At 35.6% G+C, this 27,754-nt stretch overlaps 1 protein-coding gene across 3 annotated transcripts in view; it reads left to right on the top strand.

The window, feature by feature from the left end:
* The window catches only part of LOC125676189 (uncharacterized), a 92,819-nt gene extending 71,397 nt beyond the window's left edge, over positions 1–21,422 (top strand). For 2 of the 3 annotated variants that reach the window (XM_056159122.1, XM_056159120.1), the window contains 5 exons: positions 7,786–8,985; positions 9,109–9,130; positions 9,275–9,619; positions 17,856–18,103; positions 20,284–21,422. In XM_056159122.1, coding sequence (XP_056015097.1) covers positions 7,786–8,985; positions 9,109–9,130; positions 9,275–9,619; positions 17,856–18,103; positions 20,284–20,349 — 1,881 coding nt within the window. In that variant the 3' untranslated portion in view covers positions 20,350–21,422. The remainder of the gene's footprint in view (positions 1–7,785; positions 8,986–9,108; positions 9,131–9,274; positions 9,620–17,855; positions 18,104–20,283) is intronic. The other variant, XM_056159121.1, reaches the window with a different exon arrangement.
* The last annotated feature ends 6,332 nt before the right edge of the window (positions 21,423–27,754 follow it).

The following is a 27,754-nucleotide window of genomic DNA, read 5'->3' as shown; positions in this document are numbered from 1 at the left end:
CGGAGATCAATTTAGGTACAGATCTACACAGTTTGCAGATTTGTTTTCATAAAAAAATTCTTGTATATTGAAAAAACTTACAAAATCATTCAATACTATATCAGCAGCCTCTGATTCAGGTACTACAACGCTAACACCCTTCCATTTTCCCTTCTCGTCTGATACTGTGTACAGTACTGTAGTGTGTCACCATGTGCGTGGTTGTGCATGCTTGTCTGTAATTTTCTTTGTCTGCCACTCACTCCTGAAAATATCAGATGCAGACTGATCTATAACTGCCGTTTTACTTCTAACGAATCGCCCATGTATGTTTCTGGACTGCTTTAGGATAAATCAAATGTGACATCGTACAGTGTGCGTCTTCGAGCTCGAGTTTGTTTACAATCGTAACGTCATCATGAATGTCGTAAAATGAGAAAATAAGTTAAAAAAATTGTCATTTTTAAATTAATTTTTGTTAGTTTATTAACATTACTTACAAATAAAAACTTATATTAATGTTCTTCTTTATGCATACGAAATAAAACACTCGTGTCCCATAGTTACGACTTTGGAAGGTATGGAGACTCACTCGCGGTAAAAGTACCACGAGAGTACCCCCTTAAGATAATTTGAGACTATAATGCGATGAACCTATCTCAATTACTACGTTGAAATTCATACAAAGTACATTACATTGCATTCAGATAAGTCATAGAACAAAGTCAGAAAACGATTTGAATAAGCGTTAAGGTAAATAGAACAAATTTAGACTAAAATATATACAGTTATGCACCGTCACAAACTGGTCGATTCATATAGTTCTATCCTTGTCCGTCCTTCCACGACACCTAGTCTCCCGGACTTTCTTCCATGAGCTTTTTCATTGATTTTTGGTATGTAGGTGTACAATGATGATTTACATATGGTGTACATATATAGATTCAGTTGATAATCTGAGATTGAATTCTTACTAAATTTATCTTAAGACATTTCTTACTCCTGAGATAGTTTCATAAAGATGTCTAGCTATTAAATAGTCAACTAATCAATGCTTCACTTTTGAATGATAAACAGTTTATTGCTGGATTGATTTGTTGGATCATTTAAAGCTTGCAAACAACAGAAAATTGAAGATTGCTTTATTTGTCTTCGTTGGTTAAGCCCTTGGGTGAAGGTAAAAAATGGTTCAGAAGTACTTGTCACAAAAATGCTATCATTAATTTCTGTTTTATCTTTCAAGAGGGTACTAATATTTTTCTCTTTGAACTCATTCAAAACTCCCTGAAAGGTGAGGAAAACGAACAGTGATCAATCTCATAATTCCTATAAGCAATACAAAATAGAGAGACTGTCACACCTGCAGTGAGCCCTATATCTTAATCAGGCAAACGGAGTAATTTGTAGTGAAAATCAATGTGCCAAGAACGGCGTAACGATCGGCCGTCAGACAGCATTTGGCCCAATGAAGGTAGTATTGGCAATTGAAATCGTTATAACGACTAAAGGATTTGCAAAATACTGACTAAAAATGAGACTGCTGCAACTCTTATAACATCACCTTGTTTGTAAGAAGACTACCTCAATTTGAAAATTAATCCTGCGCAAAAACAAAAAAGACGATAACAAACAGTGACCAATCTCATAACTCCCATAAGGAATACAAAGTAAAGGAAAAAAGGGAACAAACACGGACCTCTGGACATACCTCAGCCATTGCGTACCGAATCAATTGAGAGATATAAAGAACCATTGCGTACCGAATTGTTTAACGTCCCTCTCAAGAATATTTCACTCATATGGAGACGTCACCACTGCCAGTAAAGGTCCGCAAAATTTAGGCCTATGCTCGGTGCTTATGGCATTTGAGCAGGGAGGGATCTTTATCGTGCCACACCAGCTGTGACACTGGACTTCAGTTTTGGCGTTCTCATCCGAAAGACCGCCCCAATTTAGTCGCCTCTTACGACACGCAATAGGTACTGAGGACCTATTCTAATTCGGATCCCCACGGGAATCGAATGAGCTGAGAGATATAAACACCATATGCAGGTTCACAGGTAATTGTATCGCTTGGGTTCGAATTTACTATTAAGGAGTAAAGATATAGAACTCTTGGAGCTATCTTGGACTTCGGTTCATTAATTGGGGTAAGAAATTCAACTTAGAAACGATATTTCACGCTGCAGATTCTATGAAATAGCTTGTTACAACGAGCAAACATTCAATTTAGTCGTATAGTGACAGGGCCCAGATAAAAGTCGACCAAAAATAGTAGGCATTTTTCAGTCGTTGACGATGGAGGACCTGAAATCATTCTGTGTGCCATCAAGTTAAGTTAGTTTACCGTGGATATTTACTTTTAAATAAATGGGACGGTCCTTCGGATGAGACCGCAACAACCGAACAAATGCGACACGATAAGGGTCCCTCCCTGCTCAATTGCCATAAGCGCCGAGCATAGGCCTTCATTTTACAGCCCTTCACCGGCAATGGTGACGTCTCCTTATGAGTGAAATATTTTTGAAAGAGACGTTAAACAGTATTCAATCAATCAATCATCAATAAATTATGCAAGTACGAAGGAGACGCGTAGGATTCTTTGAGGTCTTATTTTGAGTTTACAAGGATAAATCGACATTTGAATGATTATTGTTAATCGATAAAACATTTCCTTCCATTATAAATATTATTCATCAGAAATAAAACACTGGACCTCAATGTTTTGAATGTATTTAATTTAAAATTATGTTTTGTGGTAAACAAACTACAAGGTGTATCTCGCATCATCTTGGTTTTCATTTTTATCAGCTACATCGCTTGCAATTTTCCACGATAAGTTCAATTCAATGTGATACGTAGACCCCTACCTCTTGCAGCAACTCTGTCAAGGTCATATTTCTTGCACCACCATGGTGAACTGGAAATAGCCTCCATTTATAGGTTGTAATCAACCGTCAAATGTCTTTCACTGCTTGTTTGCAGGATAAATATTTGCAGGACATTTTAGTATATATATTTAAAACGTCGTGTTTTTGTGATATAAAATTATAGCTGTTTGATTTCCGGTCAAAGTTGCTGAACTTGATGCACATGAATTCCTCTCAAATTCTAAATCCTAAATATGATTGAAAACAGCATCTATATCTTACCAGATTTACCTTCCTTAGATTTAATTTAAACGACTGAATCTTCTATCATGAATTGAATTGAGAACTTGTGTAAAAGTGTATTTATGGGCAATAATGTTGCAGAATAGACGAATGGTTCCATGGAATAGGCCATGTCTTTCACCCAGTTGTGGTCAGGCGCTCTCATTGTAATATTTTAACAAATGAAATCTTAAGTGCTTTCTGTCAACAGGGGATCAATTAAAAATTTATGTACGCGAGTTATAGTGTATAAAAATCGATGGTGCTGAATAGTTCAGAGAAAACATCCCCACCTCTTCCATTTACATTATACGATGCAGTTTGTTTTGTTTTCGTTTGTCAGGTGGTATCGAACAGTGATCAATCACATAACTCCTATAAGGAATACAACATCAAGAGTTGGACTCTCCACAGAATAAAAATATACACCAATTAAACCCGGTTGTCCTTTCATATACTTCTTGAACATATTCCAAATGTTTTATGGTAATAATTTCTTTATTTTCTTATTAAGCATATTCGCGTGATGATCCGGGTTAGAATAGGTCCTCAGCACCTCTTGCAAGTCGTAAGAGGCGACTAAATGGAGTGGTCCTTCGGATAAGACCGCAAAGGGCAAGGTCCCGTGTCACAGCAGGTGTGGCATGAAAAAGATCCCTCCCGTACGTAAGCTCCGAAGATAGGCTTAAATTTTACAGCCCCTCACTTCCAATGGTAACGGCTCAAGATGAGTGAAAAATTCTAGAGCAGGACCGTAAACAATATATTTGGACCAGTAAATATCTTAAACTTGAAAATAATCCTTTGAATATATATATATATATATATATATATATATATATATATATATATATATATATATATGTGTGTGTGTGTGTGTGTGTGTGTGTGTGTGTGTGTGTGTGTGTGTGTGTGTGTGTGTGTGTGTGTGTGTGTGTGTGTCTGTGTGAAACGTATACGGTACCAATTTTGGTGTACCAGATGCAAATTTCCAAAAATAATGTCTCTCCAGTGATGCTCAACCGAAAATGTTTGAAATCCGAAATAACAATAAACTTGTTAGAGCTATTGTAGGGGAAAACAGAAAGAAGATGAATTTCATTATAATTTAGAATTAACAACAATGAATTAGTCTTCATCTACAGATTAACAGATCATATTTACATAAGGTGTTTATATATCTCAACTGATTCGATATGCAAGAGCTTGTTCTGCGTATAGTCAGTTTTTAAATGGAGGTAAGCCACTGACAAACAAGTTGATGGTTCAGGGGTTTCAACAGTCTCGATTGAAGTCAGCATTTCGCAAATTCTATGGTCGTTATAACGATCTACTTCGTCCGTACAACCTCGAATTGGGTCAAATGCTGTCTGATGTGTTTCATACCGATTGTTAAGCCGTTCTTGGCACACTGATTTTGACTGCGGATAACTCCGTTTACCTGATCAGGATATAGGGCTCATGGCGGGTGTGACCGGTTAACAGGGGATGCTTACTCCTGCTAGGCACTTGATCCCACCTCTGGTGTCCAGGGGTCCGTGTTTACCCAACTATCTATTTTGTATTGCTTATAGAAGTTATGAGATTGATCACTGTTCGTTATCTTCGCCTTGCATACAATAATTCAATTGCAATTCTACGAATTGTTTTTACATTGTAGATACTTATTAGTTTATGCTTTATACATGTATTGTGTTTCTTTCAAATCAATACCTGATAACGATATGATGGATGGGATAACTCCATTTACCTGATCAGGATATAGGGCTCACGGAGGTTGTGACCGGTCGACAGGGGATGCTTACTCCTCCTAGGCACCTGATCCCATCTCTGGTTTGTCCAGGGGTCCGTGTTTGTCCAACTATTTATTTTGTATTATGTATAGGAGTTATGAGATTGATCATTATTCTTTATCTTCTCCTTTTATGAGTTAAGTAATTCGAGGTATGTGACTAATGGGAGTCATATAAAGTCCCACTTACTCTAATTAACGACAAGTGTCAACATTGTCAGCGATCCGTATTTCCTGTCATATTGTTTTCCTACCTCATTTGGCGAACCCATATTACACACACTTCATTAAAATGATTCCAAGGGAGATACTTTGATAGGACAGCTTATTGCAGAAAATTCACTATAAAGAGTCGCAAATATAAATACATATGTCATATAAAATATGATAATGTATTCCTTGCAACTATTGCAAGAGGTACTGAAGGAAATCATTTCAGAATCGGAATTTGAAGATGAATTTCATTAGAATTTAGAATTGACAACAATGAATTAGTCTTCATTTACATATTATGTACGTAAAATTGGACTCCGATTTAATTAACAACGTTTTAAAAGCGATTTTTTGACGAAAAAAACTGGCAAATTGGCATCAACTAAAATGTTCGTGAGAGAGAATCTTCAACGCCATCATCTCAAAGACAGTGCATTGATACATGCTATGACAAATGGAGTGTCGTTCTCGCATATTCCTGAATTGATAAGCACGTCGGGATTTCTTGACAGAGGAGACGACACATTTTTCAAAAGACAGTATAATTACACTTTTACGTCTGCTGCCATAGCGGAAAAAATGAATGCTAAGAGGGGGAGGAAAAACTTGACCGAATTTTACTGGAATTTACTCCCGAAAATACACAGATTTGATACTGACATCTTTGATTTACGTCTTTTAATTGGCGATAAAACTTCATCTCTATCAATTTTATCGAAGATCATACCAGACGATGGGCTAAATATGAAAAAGATAATTTGATACATTGTCAGAATGGGTTAAAAGCATAAGAGGAATATTAAAATACCGCATTAGACATATGAAAGCAAAAGTACGTACCATCTATCCTTCTGTGTTTAGTAAACTAGAAGTGATAAAATAATGAAATAGGTTACCTGAGGAATATGTTTTGATTCCAGCTGACAAAGCTTGTAACAACATTGTCTTTGTTTGTAAGGCTCATTATTACAACAGTATTTTAAAGGAACTTGACATTAATCCCCCGCTTGGCAATCGTAATTATACTCCTACTGCCCTTTCAAAAGATGAAAACCATGCTTCAATTTAGACACATTTAACATCTCAGTCAATGGATCGAATTAATATGAGTTACCGTACCTATACTGGATTCTTAACTACATAAAAACCCTTACAAAGATGCATTGCTGGATCCAGTAATTGCTATACCAAGCCCATATCTTTGCTCCTCACGAAAATATTAACAGCTGTGAAGGAGAAACTTCAAACTTATTGTGCGACTACATATGTCAGAAGTGGTGTTGATCAAATGTGGATTCTACAAAATTCTAAAGAACTGTTAGTAAACTTGAAATCGGAAAACTTTTCCCAAATCAATAACATGAAAACCTACGGCATTTCAACACATTATACGACCATTCCACACGATAAATTAAATAGTAGACTTTTTGACATCATAGACAGTTGCTTCTTCAACAAAAATGGAAAAAAGGAAATATTTATATCTACATGTAATGATCAGTCATCCAAACAATTACTTTGTTTAACACCACTCTGATTCCACGCACTTGAAGTTGAAATAAAAAATATGCTAGAGTTCCTCATTCACAATATCGTCGTGGTCTTTGGTGATCAGGCCTTCCAACAGTCTGTTGGAATTCCCTTGGGTATGAATTATGATCCTTTGTTAGCTGACCTGTTTCTATATTTATATGATGCGGAATTTATTCAAAAACATCTACGTGAGAAGAAAAAATATCTTGCTGTAGCCTCCAATTCGACATTTAGATATATCGACTAAGTTTTGTCTATTAACAATAACTTTCATTTATATGTCGATTCGATATATCCTTTTCACCTCGAAGTAAAAAAACATCACCGAGTCGTCCACTTTTCCTTCATACTTAGATATTTATTGCAAGTAGACATTAACGACAAACTGACAACTCAACTGTATGATAAACGGGTGATTTCAGCTTCCCCACCGTTTACTTCCCATATTTATGTAGCAATATTCCATTATCACCTGCATATGGCGTTTTCATCTCTCAAGTGATTTGACACGCAAGAGCTTGTTGTGCGTATGATCAGGTTTTGAATCGAGGCAAGCTAATGACAAACAAGTTGATGGTTCAGGGGTTTCAACAGTCTTGATTGAAGGCAGCATTTCACAAATCCTATGGTCGTTATAACGATTTGGTTCGTCAAGTCAACTATAATTGGGTCAAATGATGTCTGACGTGTTTCATACCGATTGTTACACCGTTCTTGGCACACTGATTTTGATTACAGATAACTCCATTTACCTGATCAGGATATAGGGCTCACGGCGGGTGTGACCGGTCAACACGGGATGCTTATTCCCCTTTGGCACCTTATCCCACCTCTGATATGTTCAGGGGTCCGTGGTTGCTCAACTGTCTATTTTGTATTGCTTGTATTAGACTCCACTTTATTGGCACGCTGTTTTTGGCTATAATAGCTCTTAAACTTGATTGTTATTTCGGATTTCAAACATTTCGTTTGAGCATCACTGAAGAGACATTATTTATCGAAATGCGCATCTGGTGCATCAGAATTGGTACCGTATAAGTTTTACATTAGAGTAGTTAAATTAATCGGATTCCCTCATTTGTTAATTCCTATAATCTTTTCATATCTTGTTTCTAGAACTCTGACACCCTCTACAACAACATCCTGGATAATCTAAAGTTCGACAAACATCTGAAGTCACACCTGAATAGGAAACGATGTTTCGTTCTAGGCTTTAAATCCGATGGTTCATCATTCCACGACACGCTTTCTGAACTAGAGAAATGCATGGTTTCAATTGCAAAAGAAGATAGATGGAAAGAATCCATTCCCACAGACTGGGCACTATCTGAAGTCGTACTTGGAGAACTGAGAAGACGGAAAGTGAGAATAAAGTCTGTAAAGGAATTATCAGAGAAATGTTTTGGGGAAAACAAAGAGAAATACACACAAATCCGCGATATTCTGAAATTTTATCACGATATAGGCGTTATACTACACTTTGACGAAAGTTCGCTTGCCGAAACTGTCATCATTGACATCCAGTGGTTTGTTGATTCCTTTAAGAACATAATAACCGATCCAAACCATATCAGGGATTTTGTCGACAACGATCGCGATTGGTATTCCTTTTACATAAGTGGTCATATACTGGACAGACTTTTAACCGATATTTGGAATAGTCGGCACTTTGAAATGGACCACTGGGAAAGGAATCAAAACAAAGCAAACTTGTTGCAATATATGCAACGACTTGGTCTTATTGCAGTTGGTACATATGCACATTACATACCCTGTATGAACAAGCGGAGCTTTGGTATGCAAGAAGAGAACTTTTTCCACACCATCCAAAGCAAAACATCAGTCCTGGTCTTTCGATTTCAATTTTTGCCATATTTTTTTTATTTCCGGCTTATTGTTGCTTGTTTGACGAAAACCAATGGCGAATGGATCGTTTTAGAAGACAACGGACTCTGCTTATATAAAAACGTGGCTTGCTTTGTATATAAGCAACATGCAATAGCTCTCGCTGTGAATAGATGTTCAATTCAGCTTCAGGTTTTTCAACCTAGCAAAGATGTAATTGTGAAAGATGTTACTCTGGAAATCCGTGACAATATTGAACGATTGCTGAACGGTCTGACCAGTAACTTTCACAAGAAAGTGATGTACACTGTAGGATACCAATGTTCAAAACAGGAAGTGTTTCGTGAACATGATGACTGTTTTGTCGAAGAGAGAGACATTCATGGGAAAGGAAAAATCACTTGCCCAAAGCATGGAATGATCAATCATCATATTCTGAGTGAATCTACTCTTTTGGTTTATTGGAAGCAGGTATTTTCCTCGATGAGAGTTTGACAATTCATCAGTTATTTGACATGTAAATTATTTCCATAGAAAGTGTTGATAATTCGTGACCATCGTTTTAGTTTATAATGATAGTTTTCCTTTTAATAGGATGTCCTAGCCGAGATAACAGGTGAGTAGGTTTTTTACTTCCATTCCTGTTTTATTTGAAATAGGGATTAAATACTCATTGTGTGAACAAGTAACAGTTTCAACTGAAATTTACAATGAATCGATAGCTTTAGAATGTGTCTAATTATTTGGACGTGAGTTTCAGATTTGGATGATCTCATGGACAGAGATGAGTGCACCAGTCTGTCTGAGCCTGAGTTAAGGAAATTCAATTTCAAGACTTTTGACGAACTCACAAAGATTGGACGAGACGCACTCCAACTTTATTTTGACAGAATATTTCCACCAATGGACTTGGCCACTGTACTCACCAATAACAAACAAAGACTACAGCAAGGACATCAGAGACTGGATACAGACCAATGTACCCTACTATTTCCAGGTATCAAAACCATCATCCTTTTCCACTTAGTCCTACTTCGTTTTCACAAGGGGCATATTGGTTTGCTCCTGTCAGTCAGTATATCAGGTGTTGCCTGCTCAAAGAAAGGTAAAGAAAACGAAAAATTCATTCGATAAAGCTGTTTTATACCCCGTGAATCGGTCTCAAAGCAGGTAGCCATTGTTTGTTTGCATGATCTGTTGCACACCTTTATAAGTGGTCATCTCAAAAGATTACCGACGGTACAAATTAACTATTCAGAACGAATGATGGGGTGACCAGTGGGGGAAATAACATATTGGGGGGGGGGGGGGAATGATTCTGTATCAAATAATTTCATTCTAAAGAGGGGGGGGGGGTACGTACATAAGATCTATGCAAGCTATCCACACTTCAGGTGCTTGTAATAAAGAGTTGGACACACACAGACGCGTTTACACACCAGGCGTTGGATCAGGTGCCTAGGAGGGGTAAGCATCACCTGTCGACCGGTCACACGCACCATGAGCCCTATATCTTGAACAGATAAACGGAGTTATCCGTAGTCAAACTCAGTGTGCCAACAACGGTCTAACAATCGGTATGAAGCATGTCAGACAGCATTTAACCCAATGATAGATTCCATTCTCAAACTAGTTTGTTTTAACGACCATAGACACTGCGAAACGCTTACTTTAAACAAGACTGTTGAAACCCTGCACCATCAACTTGTTTGTGAGTTGCTTGACTACGGGTAACTCCGCTTACTTGATCAAGATATATGGCTCATGGCGGGTGTAAACGATCGACAGGGGATGCTTACTCCTCCTAGGCACGTGCTCTCATCTGGTAGGTCTAGGGGTCCGGATTTGCCCATTTATCTATTTTGTATTGCTCATAGGAGTTGTGAGATTGATCACAGTTCGTTATCTTCACCTTTTATAGCTGTTAATATTTTCGGGAGGGGCAAGGATATGACTTGGTAGAGTACTTACTGGATCCAGCAATGTATCTTTCTTTGTAAGGGTTATTTATCTAGTTTAGGAATCCAGCATTGGTACGTTACTCATATTTATTCGACGCATTGACTGTGATATTAAATGTGTCTTAAATTGAAACATGGTTTTGAAGAATTTCATGTTTTGAAAGGGTAGTTGCAAGTACGAAGAGTAAACAAAGTGGAGTTAATTAATGGCAAGTTCGTTTAAAATACAGCAGTAATAACGAGTCGTACAAAGCCAATGTTGTTACAAGCTTTGTCAGCTGGAAGCAAAACATATTCATGATGTAAGCTATCTAATTCTTTGGTCACTTCTGGTTTATTAAACACAGAACGATAGATGTTACGTACCTTTGTCTTGATATGTCTAATGCGGGATTTTAATATTTATATTATATTTTTAATCCATTCTAACTATGTATCAAGTTCTTTTTTTATATTTAGCACATCGTCTGATCTTACGAACTATCTGCTTCACATGAATTTAACTCTTTATACTATTTTTCCTAAAGATTAGATGAATCCTGGTGTGACCGGTCGACAGGGGATTCTTACTCTCCCATGACACCTAATCTCACCTCTGGTGTTTCCAGGGGACCATGTTTGCCCAACTATCTATTTTGTATTGCTTGTGGGAGTTCTGAGATTGATCACTGTTCGTTATATTTGCCTTTCATTGAGGTTGAGGTCAAAGGTTTAACAATTAAGGTTAATCTACTCTGAACATTGGGATATGTTACCCGATTAATATAATGTTATTGCTTTGCTTAGCAGTCATGTAACTTAGTAAACTTGTTCCCATAAAACGTTGATAAGTTTTACTGGTTTTGAGGTCAGGAATAAGACTAGATGTATCAGATATTTCACTTCAATATCTAGAGACACATTGGCTTTACAAACATCAAGCTCGGTGTACACATGTACTTCTACCCCCTACAGAGTAAACCATTCTCGTTGCTTAAATGTCTTACTAGTATTGTGCCTCATTTTACAATGCTATAAATCAATTAATCCTGGATATACTAACTACTGCTTATTTTAAAGTTCAATGTTTGGTAATGATTAAACTTAGTATTGTGGTTGTGCAACTCATAATGATCCACGACTATTCCGAAAGAAAACTAAATATAAAATTAACTCCTTTTAATATTTCCAGGTGGGTGGCTACATCTTGTAAAAAAAATTGTTGGTTTTATGCTTTGTTATCAAAATAAACCTGAACGCTAGACATAGGTCTAAATTTGTAGTACTTCAACTAACCCCTAAAGAGTAAACCATCACTGTTGCTTAAATGTCTTACTAGTATTATGACTCATTTTCATTTTGAATATTACAATGCCATAAATCAAATCATTCTGGATATAACAAATACTGCTTATTTTAAAGCTCAATGTTTGATAGTGATTAAACTTACCATTGTGGTTGTGCAACTCATAACGATCCACGATCATGTCGAATAAATGCTAAATATAAAATTTATCTCCTTTTCATCTTAGCTGGTGGATGGATACATTTAAAAAAAAAATCTTGGTTTTATACTTTGTTCTTAAAATGAACCTGAACGCTAAAGTCTACATTTGTAGTATTTCAACTACCCCCGGTTGCTTTCTCATTATGAGTAAACGTATGAGACGTAATGCAAACCATAAACCAACCAGCAACGACAATCATAAATACTATACTTGTGTCAAGAATATTATGTTCTGATTTACGATGTGAATTGGGTCGTTCGTTCTGCAACCAGGAAGCCTGGATTTAATCTAACACCGCGTCAAACCTAAGACGTTTACATGGGTAGGCCTGATAGCTGTTCGACAAGCGACACGGTTCTTTCGTATGTGACGTATATGCTATAATAAAACTTTACTACTGGTGCCCAGAGTATCGTGCAGTCTCCAAAATTTTTGGCACTACACCTAAAGATGATGATGTTTTTGCATTAGTGAAAAATTCTAGAATGGGATGTAAAAGAGTATACAAAATAAATATTCCAAACATGAACGATACCTCCATCCAACAAATAATATTGACCACCCTTCTTCCAAGACTAGTGACTTTATATATGTAATGGGTGTTCTTTTCTTTTGATCGAAATGCAATATTCTTTCTTGGAAAACGTAGATTATCTGTATAGTTTGTTGAATCGTTTACTTTCACTCATGAAATTCATTATCGAATTTTTCGTCGTTTAAATTTACATGAAACCAATGTACATGGTATCCTTGCAATTGATTACTCCTGTATATCTAATATCAAGATAAAATAAGTTTAAAAAGTTATGCATTTGGGATATTCCCTGTGTTAAGTCAAAGCAAAGACGTCTTACATAGTGAATCTACCTTCCGTAAGATTGGCAATAGAAGTAAAAGACGTGGGTCACAAGTCACGTTAGGCAATATCACAATGAAATCCCCCATGGCATATCATAGTTGTAAGTGTCATACCCAGGATAGAATCAGTATTTCTTCACTTAAAGCTTATGATTTGCCTACATGAGTGATCAAATATCAAATGACACATCACGATACATTAATACATTCAGAAAATAGCTAAACTATTGTATAGTGAAATGAACTATGTTTACAAATCTGTTAATATGCGCATTCAAGTTTTTGAAATAATTACCTATCGAATTAGTACACACATACCTATACTGGGGTTTCCCAAAATATACCAGTATCAATATGAGGGTTTATGTACCCTTACCGTTTCACTTCGGTATTTACGTACATGTATGTAATCAAGCAAGTGTGATGGTTTCGAATAAAAGCAGCCTGGTCCATTCAGAATATTTTTATTGCGGAGCCGTGAAGGATTATTTCCAATTTCAAATTAGATTTTACTTACATGTCAGATGAATTGGGATGGCGATAAGACAACAAGTCACTTTTTCTTATACGACGTAAGCAGTTATATAATTTCGTCCTCTGATCAAATATCAATTTAAAGTATCAATATCTGTATTTTGAAACCTAAAGATATATCATTTGCAGCGTGATAGGTTAACGTCAACTGACACTTTCAATGATGCGCCACATCGACATAGATGTCGTCAACATAATCAACATTCTTCGTCATAAAAGGGTTCAAGTCTACACCCTGTATCTCCTACAGCTATACTTCTACTATTGCATCCAAACTTTTTAATTATAAACAAACTTTGTTTGTTTGATATTCGTAGGATTGGTTAACTATATATCGTTAACCGATTGGTGACTGTATTATCTGCCATAATACTATCCATCTCATTGCGATCCAGCCTCACCCTCCAACACCTCCCAAATGCACCAACATAGTGAAGTTGAAGTGTGTTGTAGTAACATTCCATATGCTCCGTATGGGACGTATGGGTTGTCCCATGGTTTAAAAATAAATAAATATAAATAAATAAGGACCATCGTGTACCAACACGTCTGATGACTGCGGTACTGTCTTTTGATGGCCGGACACATACATGTGATTATAATTAGGTCATAAATCATAATGAAATAAAGAAGTAACTTATATTTATAAAAACTAAATAAAAAGTAAAAATTAATGAAATAAATTATATTTTTTATTTATATAATAATTTTCATAATAATTTTATTTAGTTTGTTCAATAAATTAAAAGAAAAAAAAATATTTACAATAAGTAAATTAAAATTCAATAATTAAAATATTTTTTATTTATAATAAATTATATTTTTATTTATATATATAATAATTTTAATAATGATTTTTATTTAATTTATTCCTTAAGTATATTATAATTTTAAAAAATATAATAAGTAAATATAAAATTAAATATTTAAAATATTTGTTATTTATCTAGATTCTAATAGAAGGTAATAATTAGTAATCGCACGAGTCTCCGTCCTTCGTCCAATTCAAGATACACCGAAATAAATATACCATAACTATTACATAATTATTAATATTAGTAACAGGTGATAGTAATATGGATGTACTGTAGGTATGTATATACATGTGAAATAACTAAAATATATACAGAAAAGAATTAGGGTAGGGTCGCCAAAGAAAATTTTGATAATAGAGTGCCACTAGTTATTACTTTGTTAATCATAAATTATAAAATTATGCCAGACAACAATTTTGAGATCGTCATCAGGCAAGAATTTTGAGGTCGTCGTCAGGTGCTACACCTCAGACCCTGTACCATGTTTCTGTAATTCAAGTTTTTGAAATAATTACCTATCGAATTAGTACACACATACCTATACTGGGGTTTCCCAAAATATACCAGTATCAATATGAGGGTTTATGTACCCTTACCGTTTCACTTCGGTATTTACGTACATGTATGTAATCAAGCAAGTGTGCTGGTTTCGTATAAAAGCAGCCTGGTCCATTCAGAATATTTTTATTGCGGAGCCGTGAAGGATTATTTCCAATTTCAAATTAGATTTTACTTACATGTCAGATGAATTGGGATGGCTATAAGACAACAAGTCACTTTTTCTTATACGACGTAAGCAGTTATATAATTTCGTCCTCTGATCAAATATCAATTTAAAGTATCAATATCTGTATTTTGAAACCTAAAGATATATCATTAGCAGCGTGATAGGTTAACGTCAACTGACACTTTCAATGATGCGCCACATCGACATAGATGTCGTCAACATAATCAACATTCTTCGTCATAAAAGGGTTCAAGTCTACACCCTGTATCTCCTACAGCTATACTTCTACTATTGCATCCAAACTTTTTAATTATAAACAAACTTTGCAGTGCCAAGATATATACCATCTTATACGTAATCCACCAACATGTTCTTGTTCTTCATCTTCTTTCAACTATAGTCCAGCTGGACATGTCATTACTGGTGATGTTGATATAGTTGAAAATGAGGACCTCAAATCACTTATTCTAAAAGGTTCTAAATACAGAGAACATCGGCCTTTTCATTGGCGACAGAACTTCATCTCTATTATCAGTTATGTCGAAGATTATGCCAGACGATGGGCTAAATATGGAAAAAAAAGAACTTGATACATTGTCAGAATGGGTTAAAAGCATAAGATGGATATTAAAATCCCGCATTAGACACATGAAAACAAACGCACGTACCATCTATCCTTCTGTGTTTAGTAAACCAGAAGTGGCGTCGGTGGCCTAGTGGTTAGGCCGTCATACTCTCGACCGAAAGGTCGTGGGTTCGAGTCCTGGCCGCGGTAGGGCTGACGTTGTGTCCTTGGGAAAGGCACTTTACATTAATTTCCTCACTCCACCCAAGTGTAAAAGGGGTACCTGGCTATAGACAGTGAAAGATATTGTTAGAATGTTAGTGCTCTAGCGCTTGTAATGGCAGCTTGCACTGTATGCTTCCTAGGAGGCTGAGAAAGTTCTAGATTGATATAAGGTCTGCCGGGGTAATAATGTACATTGATTATTGTAAAGCGCTTTGAGCAGCATACGCTGGAAAAGGCGCTATATAAAAGCAATTATTATTATTATTATTATAAAAGAATTAGATATGTTACATGAGGAATATATTTTGGTTCCAGCTGACAAAGCTAGTAACAACCTTGTCTTTGTTTGTAAGGCTCATTATTGCAACTGTATTTTAAACGAACTTGACATTAATTCCATTTTTGGTAATCGTACTTATACTCCAACTGCCCTTTCAAAAGATGAAATTCTTCAATTTTAGACACATTTAATATCCCAGTTAATGGGTCGAATGAATATGAGTTACCGCACCTATACTGGATTCCTAAACTACATAAAAATCTTTACAAACAAAGATACATTGCTGGACCCAGTAAGTGCTCTACGAAGCCCCTATCTTTGCTCCTCACGAAAATATTAACAGCTGTGAAGGAGAAACTTCAAGCTTACTGTGCGACTACATATGTCAGAAGTGGTGTTAATCAAATGTGGATTCTAAACAAGTCTAAAGAACTTTTAGTAAACTTGAAATCGCAGAATTTTTGTCCAAATCAATAACATTAAAACATATGACTTTTCAACACTATACACGACCATTCCTCACAATAAATTAAAGACTAGACTTTTTGACATCATAGACAGTTGCTTCTTCAACAAAAACGGAAAACGGAAATATTCATATCTAGTGATCAGTCATTCCAAAACCTACTTTCTTAAACACCACTCTGATTCCACGCACAGATACTCTGAAGTTGAAGTAAAAATTATGCTAGAGATCTCATTGACAATATCTTCGTGGTCTTTGGTGATCAGCTTTTCCAACAGTCTGTTGGAATTCCCATGGCCACGAATTGTGATCCTTTGTTAGTTGACCTGTTTGTATATTCATATGAAGCAGAATTTATTCAAAAACTTCTACGAAAGAAGAAAAAATCTCTCGCTGTGGCCTTCAATTCGACAATTAGATATATCGATGACGTTTTGTCTATTAACAATAATAGCTTTCATTCATTTGTCGATTTGATATATCCATGTGAGCTCGAAATAAAGGACACCCCAAAGTCGTCCACTTCTGCTTCATACTTAGATATTTTATTGAAAGTAGACATTAACGGCAAACTGACAACTCAAATGTATGATAAACGGGATGATTTCAGCTTCTCCATCGTCCATTTCCCACATTTATGTAGCAATATTCCATTATCACCTGCATATGGTGTTTATATATCTCAACTGATTCGATATGCAAGAGCTTGTTCTGCGTATAGTCAGTTTTTGAATCGAGGTAAGCTACTGACAAGCAAGTTGATGGTACAGGGGTTTCAACAGTCTCGATTGAAGTCAGCATTTCGCAAATGCTATGGTCGTTATAACGATCTACTTCGTCAGTACAACCTTGCATTGAGTCAAATGCTGTCTGACGTGTTTCATACCGATTGTTAAGCCGTTCCTGGCACACTGATTTTGACTGCGGATAACTCTGTTTACCTGATCAGGATATAGGGCTCACGGCGGGTGTGACCGGTCAATAGTGGATGCTTACTCCTGCTAGGCACCTGATCCCACCTCTGGTGTGTCCAGGGGTCCGTGTTTGCCCAACTATCTATTTTGTATTGCTTATAGGAGTTATGAGATTGATCACTGTTCGTTATCTTCACCTAACGTACTACAATTAGATGGAAAGGGTCAAAACATCGTACGTGTGTCGAAGTGATATAGCTTTGTTTTTAAAACTGAAATAGGGAATTGTTAAGATTCTCTTATTCAAAAATGAAATAATGAAAATCGTATTAATGCTTGTATGTTTTAATTCTGATAATCACGTTTATAGATTCCGCCTTGATAGATTATGCCTTGTAGCGATTCACGGAACATCCACCTTGTATTGTTTTGAATTTGATTATACATGTTCTTCGCTGATAAATTTTGTGTCTCATGAAATTTTCCAAAGCTTACATCCTTCATTTTAGCCGATAAATCGATTCCCTCCTCAACTGCTTTTGATGTGACCGTCATGTACAAACTGTTGAGGAATTACGGACCAAATCTTCCACCACCGACCAAAGGCTGGGGGAAGAAACCCGACATTGGAGAAAAACGTCCTACGGATGACGTGGAGAGAATCCGGTTCTACAGGAATGAGGTAGAACATAAAACACGGACAACTAGCGTCATGGAGAAGGATGACTTTAAACTGAAATGGGAGGACCTTTCTCAGGTGACAGTTGTTTGGATTTTAATGTAGAATAATATATATGCATATAAGGGTGTACATATTTCCTTAATGGTGATATTTGCGAATTTAAGGCTCACAAAAAGTGTCTATGTTTGCTTGGTGGCGAAGAGTTACGACAAAAGTGCAATATGCGAATAATCAAGAAAGATTTATGCATATACCTACTCTGTATTCCCTATTCTCGCGAATATTCAATATGGCAAAATGATCCGTAAACATCAAATCTTGTCAACAGATAATTTGCATGTAGTCTGTTAAACTTGTGTGATCCGATGTTGTTCATTTTTTTTGTACAGAATTACCTTCAAGCAGATGAATTAGTTTTAAAAGTTATTATCTTTCCCATAATCACATGCGTGAAAACATTTACATGTTAAAGAAAACAGTGAACAGACAATTTAAAAAATAAATGAGTGGGAATGTATAGATTTATTACTTTGTTAGACATATATAAATAACCCAAGCGCATTAGGGAAATATCAACAGACTGTATACATGTATAACTCGGACACATTAGGGAAATATCAACAGACTGTATACTCGTATAACTCGGACACATTAGGTAAATATCAACAGACTGTATACATGTATAACTCAGGCACAATTGTCAAACCTTGGGTTTGGAAGAGCGTCACACAACAAATTACTAAGAGATGTTTTATATTTTCATTTCTGTAAAACTCTTGTAGTTACAGACTACACAGATAAGACCACCGATGATCTCATCTCGAGCTGGACACTGACTGTCACCTGCTGTGTCTTCTGAATATCTATGAGATATAAACTAGTGACAGCTGTTTGTAAACATTGATTGTGTTTATATCTCTCAAATGCTTCGATAAGCAGGAGGGTTTTTATCTGCGTATGATCAGATTTTAAATCGAGGCAGGCTACTGATAAGCAAGATGATGTTAAAGTGGTTTCAACAGTCTCCTTTAAAGTCAACATTGCGCAAAATCTATAGTCATTAAAATAATTCAGTTTGCCCATATATATGAATTATTTTAATGACCATAGATTTTGCGCAATGTTGACTTTAAGGGAGACTGAAAAAAAGAAAAGGAGATGAATTTTTATATAAGAAGCTGACGATGGGCAAGCTACAATCATCTCCTTCGTCATAAAGCTGAGTTGTTAGTTTACTGTTATTGCTTTTAATTTAGCAATATTTTTAAAAGGTGGATACATTTTGTCGGAATGCAGGTCATACAACTGTAATCATGGCTTTTTACATGCATTTTAACAATTACAGCAATAAAATAAGAGCTAGTAATTTTACTTTCCGAGTTATGCCTCTTTTGAAATTAGGGATAGTAAATTACTCGCCAAGATTTAGGAATCTACAATATACATTTATCAAGATCACCAGTACTTGTCGATACAAATTGTACATTAAAGGTTTAATCGATGCAGTTTTGATTGTTAAAAGACGAACTGCAATAAGTTAGATTTACTTTTAATTCTTTTTATCTAAGTTCTCCCCTTCCGCAAAAATAATCCTACTAAAAATTACGATCCCCCCCCCCCATTAAAGTATTCACATTTATAGTACATGTTACATTAAAAAAAAATATATAGTTGAGTTTGAACTTTGAAGACTACGGATATAATTTGATTGTAATTAATGTGATATTTGTACCTTTCAAGAAGTACTCACAGGTTAAAATTATGCTTCCAATCTTACCAATAGGGTACTCATATTTACAGTGAATATTTGAAGAAAACGCTTATGATTTCAGTCTTAGGCATATCAAATCTGTTTTTGAAAAGTTGTCATTTGACATCTTACCTACCAATAAAAACCTTTCGAATTAATTAGATAATACTTATTGGTTATACATATATCTATATAATGATTTAAATAATCTAATTTACAATTTCGGCTTATCATAAGGTCGAATGCTGTCTGATTTGTTTGATGTCAATTGTTAGGCGTTCTTTACACACTGATTTGACTAGAGATTACTCCATTTACGTGATCAATATATAGGGTTCACTGCGGGTGTGGCCTGTTGACAGGGGATGCTTACTGCTTCTTAGCACATGATCCCACCTCTGATATAGCCAGGGGTCCGTGTTTGTCCAACTCTTATCCTTGTATTCTCTATACGTTTAAAAATTCACGTTTTTCATTATCTTATGATAACTTCTTATGTCTGCAGGCAATATTAAGACTGAGTAGTGGTTCCTTGAAGAAAGACATTATGGCATTGAGACAACAACGATAAACACACTGAGACGATCATGAGACACGTAATAGAATAGCCAGTTCAGAATCAAGAGTTTGAGTTCGTGAAAGTGTTGCCGTGGTAACTGCGTATGGCCATACACATACCGTGTTTCATTCCATGAGACGTGCCTAATATTTTGTCAGGAAATACATGCTTGTTATTTTACCATAATGCGAACATCAAGTCATGCATGTTTCGTGTAAATAGTAGAAAAATTATGAATGGAAAGACACTACTGTACATGTTATAACAACTATGTTTGAAGAAATGAACTATATGATTTAGATGTGTGATTAACTCGTATCGTGATTACACATCTACAATACACACGTAATATGTATTGTCTGGGCAGCTCTGTACACAGCAATGAAGTGTCAGTTTTTAGGTATCATTTCCTCTTTTGTCAAAACGTTAATTAACATTAATCACTCATTCATAATGAAGACAATGATGAGAATTATTGGATATAGAAATATTGGAAAACGAGGTTTGATTATAGCTAAGTTGTGTACATATATGTATTGTGTGGTTCAGGGAAATACAGATCACGTGTATCATACATCATTATCTAATCGTAATAAATATATAATCAAAAATAGTTTGTTGAAATTCCAATGATTGATCTTGCTAATTACATCCCCACTACAAAATTGATAAAAATTTACATTTCCAGCAGCTGTTAACGGGTTTTCCACCAAACTTAGGGGCCTTAAACCCTTAATAAAACATTAAATTCGATCTAATAAATTGCATTATCTACTTTGGAAATAGTGCAATATTTTGTATTAAAATGTAATAATGTATTTCTATCAATTACTTGGTGGGTAAATGCAAAAATTGCAGGTCGGGAAGTCATCATGTTGCATTGTTTGTATTTAAACTCACTTTTAATTCACAGACACACATATTCTAAACCGCGGCAAAAAAAATCAAATAAAAAAAAACAACGTTACAGTAATGGAAATGTGATTAAAATAATTTTCAGTGGGTAGTGAGAAAAGAACAAACAGTAAGTTATAACCAGTTGGACATTTACCTGTATGTATCTATAAACCGGTGAAGGACTTAATCGAGTTTGGTTAGAGTTTTCTTTATATACTAGGAGATAGGCTTTTGTTACGAGTATGTAGAGTGATTACAGTGTATCCTTTGTGTGGTGCATATTGTACTAATCGAGATATTGGCACGATCCTTTTCTGATGATATCACTTTACTAAGAACGATAACTCTATCAGTGACAAACTACAATATCACCTTACATTCATTTTCGATAACAAATTTCTATGTTCGTTATAACGATCTAGTTTGTGAATACAACCTATCATTGGGTCAAATGTTGTCTGACGTGTTTCATTCCGATTATTAGGCCGGTCTTGGCACTCAGATTATAACTATGAAAAACACCGTGTACCTGATCAGGATGTTGGACTCACGGCTGGTGTGACCGGTCGACAGGGGATGCTTACATCTCAAAGGCACCTGATCCCACCTTTGGTATATCCAGGGATACGTGTTTGCCCGACTCTATATTTTGTAATGCTTATATATGTAGGAGTTATGAAATTGATCACTGTTCGTTATCTTCAACTTTCATGAAAATGTAAAAAGAAATGTTGCAAGTCCTTTAACCCACTCTATTTCCCTCATTTAAGAAGTTTTTGAATAAGGGTTGCATTTTGTGGGGGAAAAAAGTAAAATTTTCAGCAGAATATGATATGAAAATGTCATGTAGCTTTGCACATACGAGCGTGTAGGAAGATTGGTACCAAAGTAATGCATTCAATATAAAACTGAGGACATTGAATCTGGTGTTAACCAAAGTTCTATATAATTAGATCCTCACTCCTAATGCAGATAAGTAGATGTAGACACTATTAGTACAACGAGTGCTCACCCCATTTAAGGATGTGCATTTGATGCGGTTCGGCCTATCTTCGAGACTGATTGTCATGGGTTTTTATCTTGGGTTTTGCCCCTGCCATGAAATGAGAGGGACACATAGTGTTACTCTTTTCTGTCCTTCCGTCAAATTCATCACAATTTAGTTTCCTTTCATCATTTCTGCTAGATGTGAACAACCAACTAGAATTCGGTATATAAATACACGTACATCATATACAGGTAATATGAAACAATTATTGCTGTTTTTGAGGTCAATACGATGATTTAGACACCTGAGGAGTACAATACTCACCGAACCCGAAGGGCGAGGTGAATATTGTACTTCGAAGGTGGCTAAATCATCGTATTGACCTCAAAAACAGCAATAACTGTTTTATTATATGATTAAATGATTTAAAAACTCTTCAAGGTTGTTCATTGAAATCTTAGCCGAACCCAATAAGAAACGCGGAATTTCATTGGACGGCAAAAATAAGTATAATCGATCGAGTCAAATTGGAAGTTCCCGACCTATTTTTGGTCTTATGTGGAAAAAATAATTCCTTATGTTCACCTGCAAGGTCACGTGCAGGTAAACATAACGTAGTATTATTTCTACATTGTTGGATCTCAGCCAATTAGAGAGCTAGGAATTATTCAATAATATAATAATCTCATTTGCATCTGCTAGAATAATGTTTGACAGATGTATATCAATAAAGTCAAATGTTCTGCTCACTATCTGTATCATATATGAGCATTTTTATTTAAAATGGAAGATAAGGCAGTATCCTGCAAATATGCTGAAGAATGTCGTATTGGATTCCGGATGAATAATCTTGTAAAGGATTTAGCAACTTGGCCTACAAGTGTTATTCCGCTTACCTCAATATGCATTGACGATCAAACCAGAGAGATACACAAGGTATTATACTGATATTTATGTTAACAATTTAGAACAGAAATCATACAGTTCGTCAATACAACCTACCAAATGGTCAAATGCTGTCCGACGTGTTTCATACCGACTGTTAGGCCGTTCTTACCACACTGATTTTGGCTACGGATAACGCCGTTTACCTGATCAGACAGGGGACTTGGGCAACTGCCTCACCTCTCGTATGCCCAGGGGTTCGTGTTTTCCCAACTATCAATTTGTATTGTTTATGGGAGTTATCTTCACCTTTTTAATGTAAACTCAGGTTATCAAACGATTCGAAACAATTCAGTCGACAATATTTTATATGCAACCCGACAGCAGAAAAATAACTCCCTACACAAGTTTTTCTCTTTTGTCACAGGAAAACTATACCCTCATATCGACGTGTTTTTGACATGTGTTTCATTATCGTATTGAAGAATTCAATTTCGGGGATTTGTCAACGACTAAATCTAGTGCTTTTGTATGATCTCTTTGGGCGTTTATATACTACCGTTAACAACTATCGATGCATCAGGTCCCTTCCAATATATACAACAACAACAAATCATCATGCTGACTAATGCATTGGGGGCATCACATCTTCCCCGGGCCTCCGCCACACCTACACATGTATGCGATTATTTCCTCCAAAATCCATTAATCAGAAAATATGAGCGGTCGAAGTCCTAATCAACTTTTCCATCGCCCACCCTTAGCCCCTGCAATGTTTTCGTCAAGTTTGTCTTGCGATATTGAATGTTTCTTTTTCATATTTACTCTGGAAACAGACACATTTTCTGAGCAGCCTGTGAAACAGGATTTTCCCTAAACTGGTTGAATCCTGTATAATTCTCTTTGACACAAAGTGTCTTTACGAACTAAAAATGATCGTTAGTCTTGCAAGTTTTTTCTTCCTTCCTGTTCTCTTCATGTTCTCCAAGACACCTCTCCCCATAATCCACTTAATGATAAAGTTTTAGCCTCTACCATGTTCTCCACGGAACCTCTCCAAGTAATCCGCTTGATTATAAAGTTATACCTCTACCTTATTCTCAACTCCTAATTATATGATATATGGAGAAACTGGGTGATTTACGATTCATATCAAGGTTTATACAAGAATGATTACATACTGGGCAAAATTGATATACTCAGAAAATAAAATTGTTAATATTGTTTATAGATATTTCTGTACCCAATATGATAAAGTTGGATATAAAAGCCATTGGATTGACTGTGTTCAAAACACTTTAAACATGTGTGGACTTTCAAAGATTTGTAATGAGCAAGTTTATTGCGTAAATGTTAATGGTTATCAACAACAGTTAATCTGATTTTGAAAGATCAATTTATTCAGAAGTGGTCTTCTGATGTTGATGACTCTTCTAAGGGCCAGGTTTATAAACTTTTCAAACATTGTTTTGATTTAAAGAAATATGTACTTACTTTGTCTGTAAAATTAAGAAAATAAGTTATGAAAGAAGTACGTACGGTTTTGGCCAAATTCTGGTCGGCTTTTTTGGAGGAGAATTATTTTACGTTGCAGATATTTTCCTGTCGGATTTCTAAAATATTAACTCGTGGTATTTCAAATCACTGTTTACCAATAGAGACAGTAAGATGGTATGGAATTCCCCAGAAAGAAAGACTACGTAAATTTTGTAATAGAGGAGAAATAGGAAATGAATTGAGGGGAAAATGCATCGACGATGTTTTTGGGGTTTTTTTTAATGAAAGACCAAATATTCTGAAGTTTTCTAATCTATTGTGACCTCAAGATATGAAAATATTAAGAAATCTCTGGTGTTTTTATTTCTCATATTTTAGAGATTGTCTGTTGTTTTTCGTAATGTTCTTCTACTACCTTTTAAACGCATTACTATTATGTGTATCTATACATAGTTTATTATGTTCTGCACTGGTATCCAAGAAAGTTGCATTGTTCCATATATGGACCTCTGACGAGTTTTTTTGCATGCATTGTATTTCTTGTACCTTAAAGCTGTATTGTCCGAATTACAATATTTTTTCTATCTCGTAAAAACGCTATTAAATCATCGCGCGTATGTAGTTATGAGACTGCGAAATATCATAAATTATTTCACATGTTTCAACCCAAATAATTTGATTTTAAATCGATGTTTACAAATAGCCGCGTCACTCTGCCGTTTCAAGTGACAGTCACATGATCAGTTCAAACTTTCAGATCATCGGTCGTCTTATCTGTGTAAAGCTGTGTATTTTTTTTTTATAACAGTACCGTTCCATAAGTTTAATAGGAATAAAAATATCAAATACCTCTTAGTAATTCGTTGTTTTACGCTTTTTCAGCCTTAAAACTAGACATTTGTGTATGAGTTAATACATCATGTTGGGATTCCCCTGACGCGCGTGGGTCTATTTATAGACGTCTATTATGGGATGATTTATATATGAAGCCACTATATCATCTTCACAAGTCAAGGGTTATTGATTCGTTACCTCGCACTAACCCTTGACATCAGTCGCTATTTAAAAGTTGGCCTCGAGAAGAAGCATATGATTGGTTTGCAGCCTGGAGTTGCAAACCAATCAGACAACGGCTTTTATAGTCGGTCGAAAACAAAAGTAAACAGTAAACACGCATGGCGACGGCATTGTGGCGTATAATTTGTGGCCAATTAGTACAAGACAGATACAGTCGATTGATTTTCGGGGGTTCGTTTTGCTTGAAGAAACAATTAGACGAGGTTTTGGGGTATGAGCCGAATAAAAATAATGGATTGTCGAAGTACGTTTGTCGACTATGTTCTAACAAATTAAACAAATTGTCCAAAATAATGGGAACAACTTCGTAAGATAGCGATTTACCACTGCCGGTTTTAGTCCCAATGAAAACATCTTTTCCTTCTCTGATACATGATATCGAAAGCTTTTGGTTTTCAGTCAAAGGATCGATTTGATGTTTTTCACATATCTTTTCGTCAACGGACGCCATTTTTTACTTTCTGTTTATTCCCTTACCAAACTTTCATCTGAAACAAGAAATCTCATTGGCTGATTAATTTTAGCGTATTGCGTCATCCTTCTTCTCGAGCCCAACTTTTAAATAGCGACTGATGTCAAGGGTTAGTGCGAGGTAACGAATCAATAACCCTTGACTTGTGAAGATGCCACTATATTTACTTTCTAAATAATATTCGCACTGTTTTCTTTTACATGCAGATGTTTTCAAGCATGTAATTAAGGGAAAGTTAATAACTTTATGAAGTAATTAATCTGCTTTAAAGTAATTATGTACAAAAATAATACATAAACATCGGGTCATACAGCTTTAAGTACCATTTAACATGGTTTGAGGGTATAAGTTGAATTAAATTGTTCTCCACGGAACCTCTCCCCATAATCCGCTTAATGATAAAGTTATAGCCTCTACCTCGTTCTCCACGACACCTCTCCCCATGATCTGCTTAATTATATTCTCCACCTTGCATTAAGTGGGTCATCATTTCGTTTTCTTCATTATATATTTTATTGACAAATTGGTCAAGAATCACCCTCTGTCTCTTGAAGTTGTTACATATATAGTAAAATATCAACCATGGGTGAAAGTTATCGAATATGATTGTTTCTTTGTTGTTTTCTTAACGTTCCTTTCAAAATTTTTCCCTCGTATTGAGACGGAATAAGCTGTACGTCAAATGTTACAAACTTGGACTAATTCATGACGCTCAGTGAGATTTCTTAAACGTAAAAAACAGCTGCAACACGAGAAGTCTCATCCAAAAAGAAATTTCTAAATGGTGATGCTTTAGCAAATGAACAGTCACTATCATTAAGTCTTACGCTTAAAGCACCCAAGTCACGGATCGTACTGATCTCGAATTCACAACTTACGGGTCACGAAGCGAAACCTCTAACCACTGAATCACTGCAGACCATAATGGTAAGCTCTAACCAATGAAACACGACAGATCATAATAGGAGGGTTTACATCGATCGTGAAAATGAGAATTGTCAACATTCTGTGGAATTTTAATTATCTTAGAGTTTTTACCCTTTTTATTTGTTTTCGATATCAATGGTTTATTACTTATAACTCATTACAAGATGTGAACGTATTGTCTATGCGCCGAAAACACAGGTGTGAATAATAAATTTAATCAAACGTCGGTTTAAACAATTTAAATTCCAAATCAAACTAAGCTCTCTTAAAATACAAATGGCAAATTTCACACCTGAGGATGCAGATACAGTTCCCTAACGTTACAGATAAGAAACGGATTTCACAAAACACAATTAAGAAAACGAACAGCATTGTATTCAATCGTCTCTTTTTGTACAAAATTGTTTCACTTTAAAAAAAAGAAAGAAAAAACTAATATGCAGTTTTATATTGTCTTGGCCGTTGTCAGTCCTTCAACAAATGCCATTGTGCCACTTGTTGGCGGGGCTTTGTGATCATATCATTCCAATGTCTCGTCTCCAATGGTCCACTCCTACTGATTAGTACTAGTTTGCCGATCATCTCATTCCTTCAGACTTTATCGAAGTCCATGACAATTACTTTTATTGCAGCTTCCCGAATCTTTTCCCACTGTATTTCGAAAAAGAACGACT

This window comes from Ostrea edulis, chromosome 3, assembly GCF_947568905.1.
Source record: "Ostrea edulis chromosome 3, xbOstEdul1.1, whole genome shotgun sequence".
NCBI classification, from domain to species: domain Eukaryota; kingdom Metazoa; phylum Mollusca; class Bivalvia; order Ostreida; family Ostreidae; genus Ostrea; species Ostrea edulis.
The sequence above is the reverse complement of the archived record's forward strand: the minus strand, read 5'-3'. Positions and strand labels throughout refer to the sequence as shown.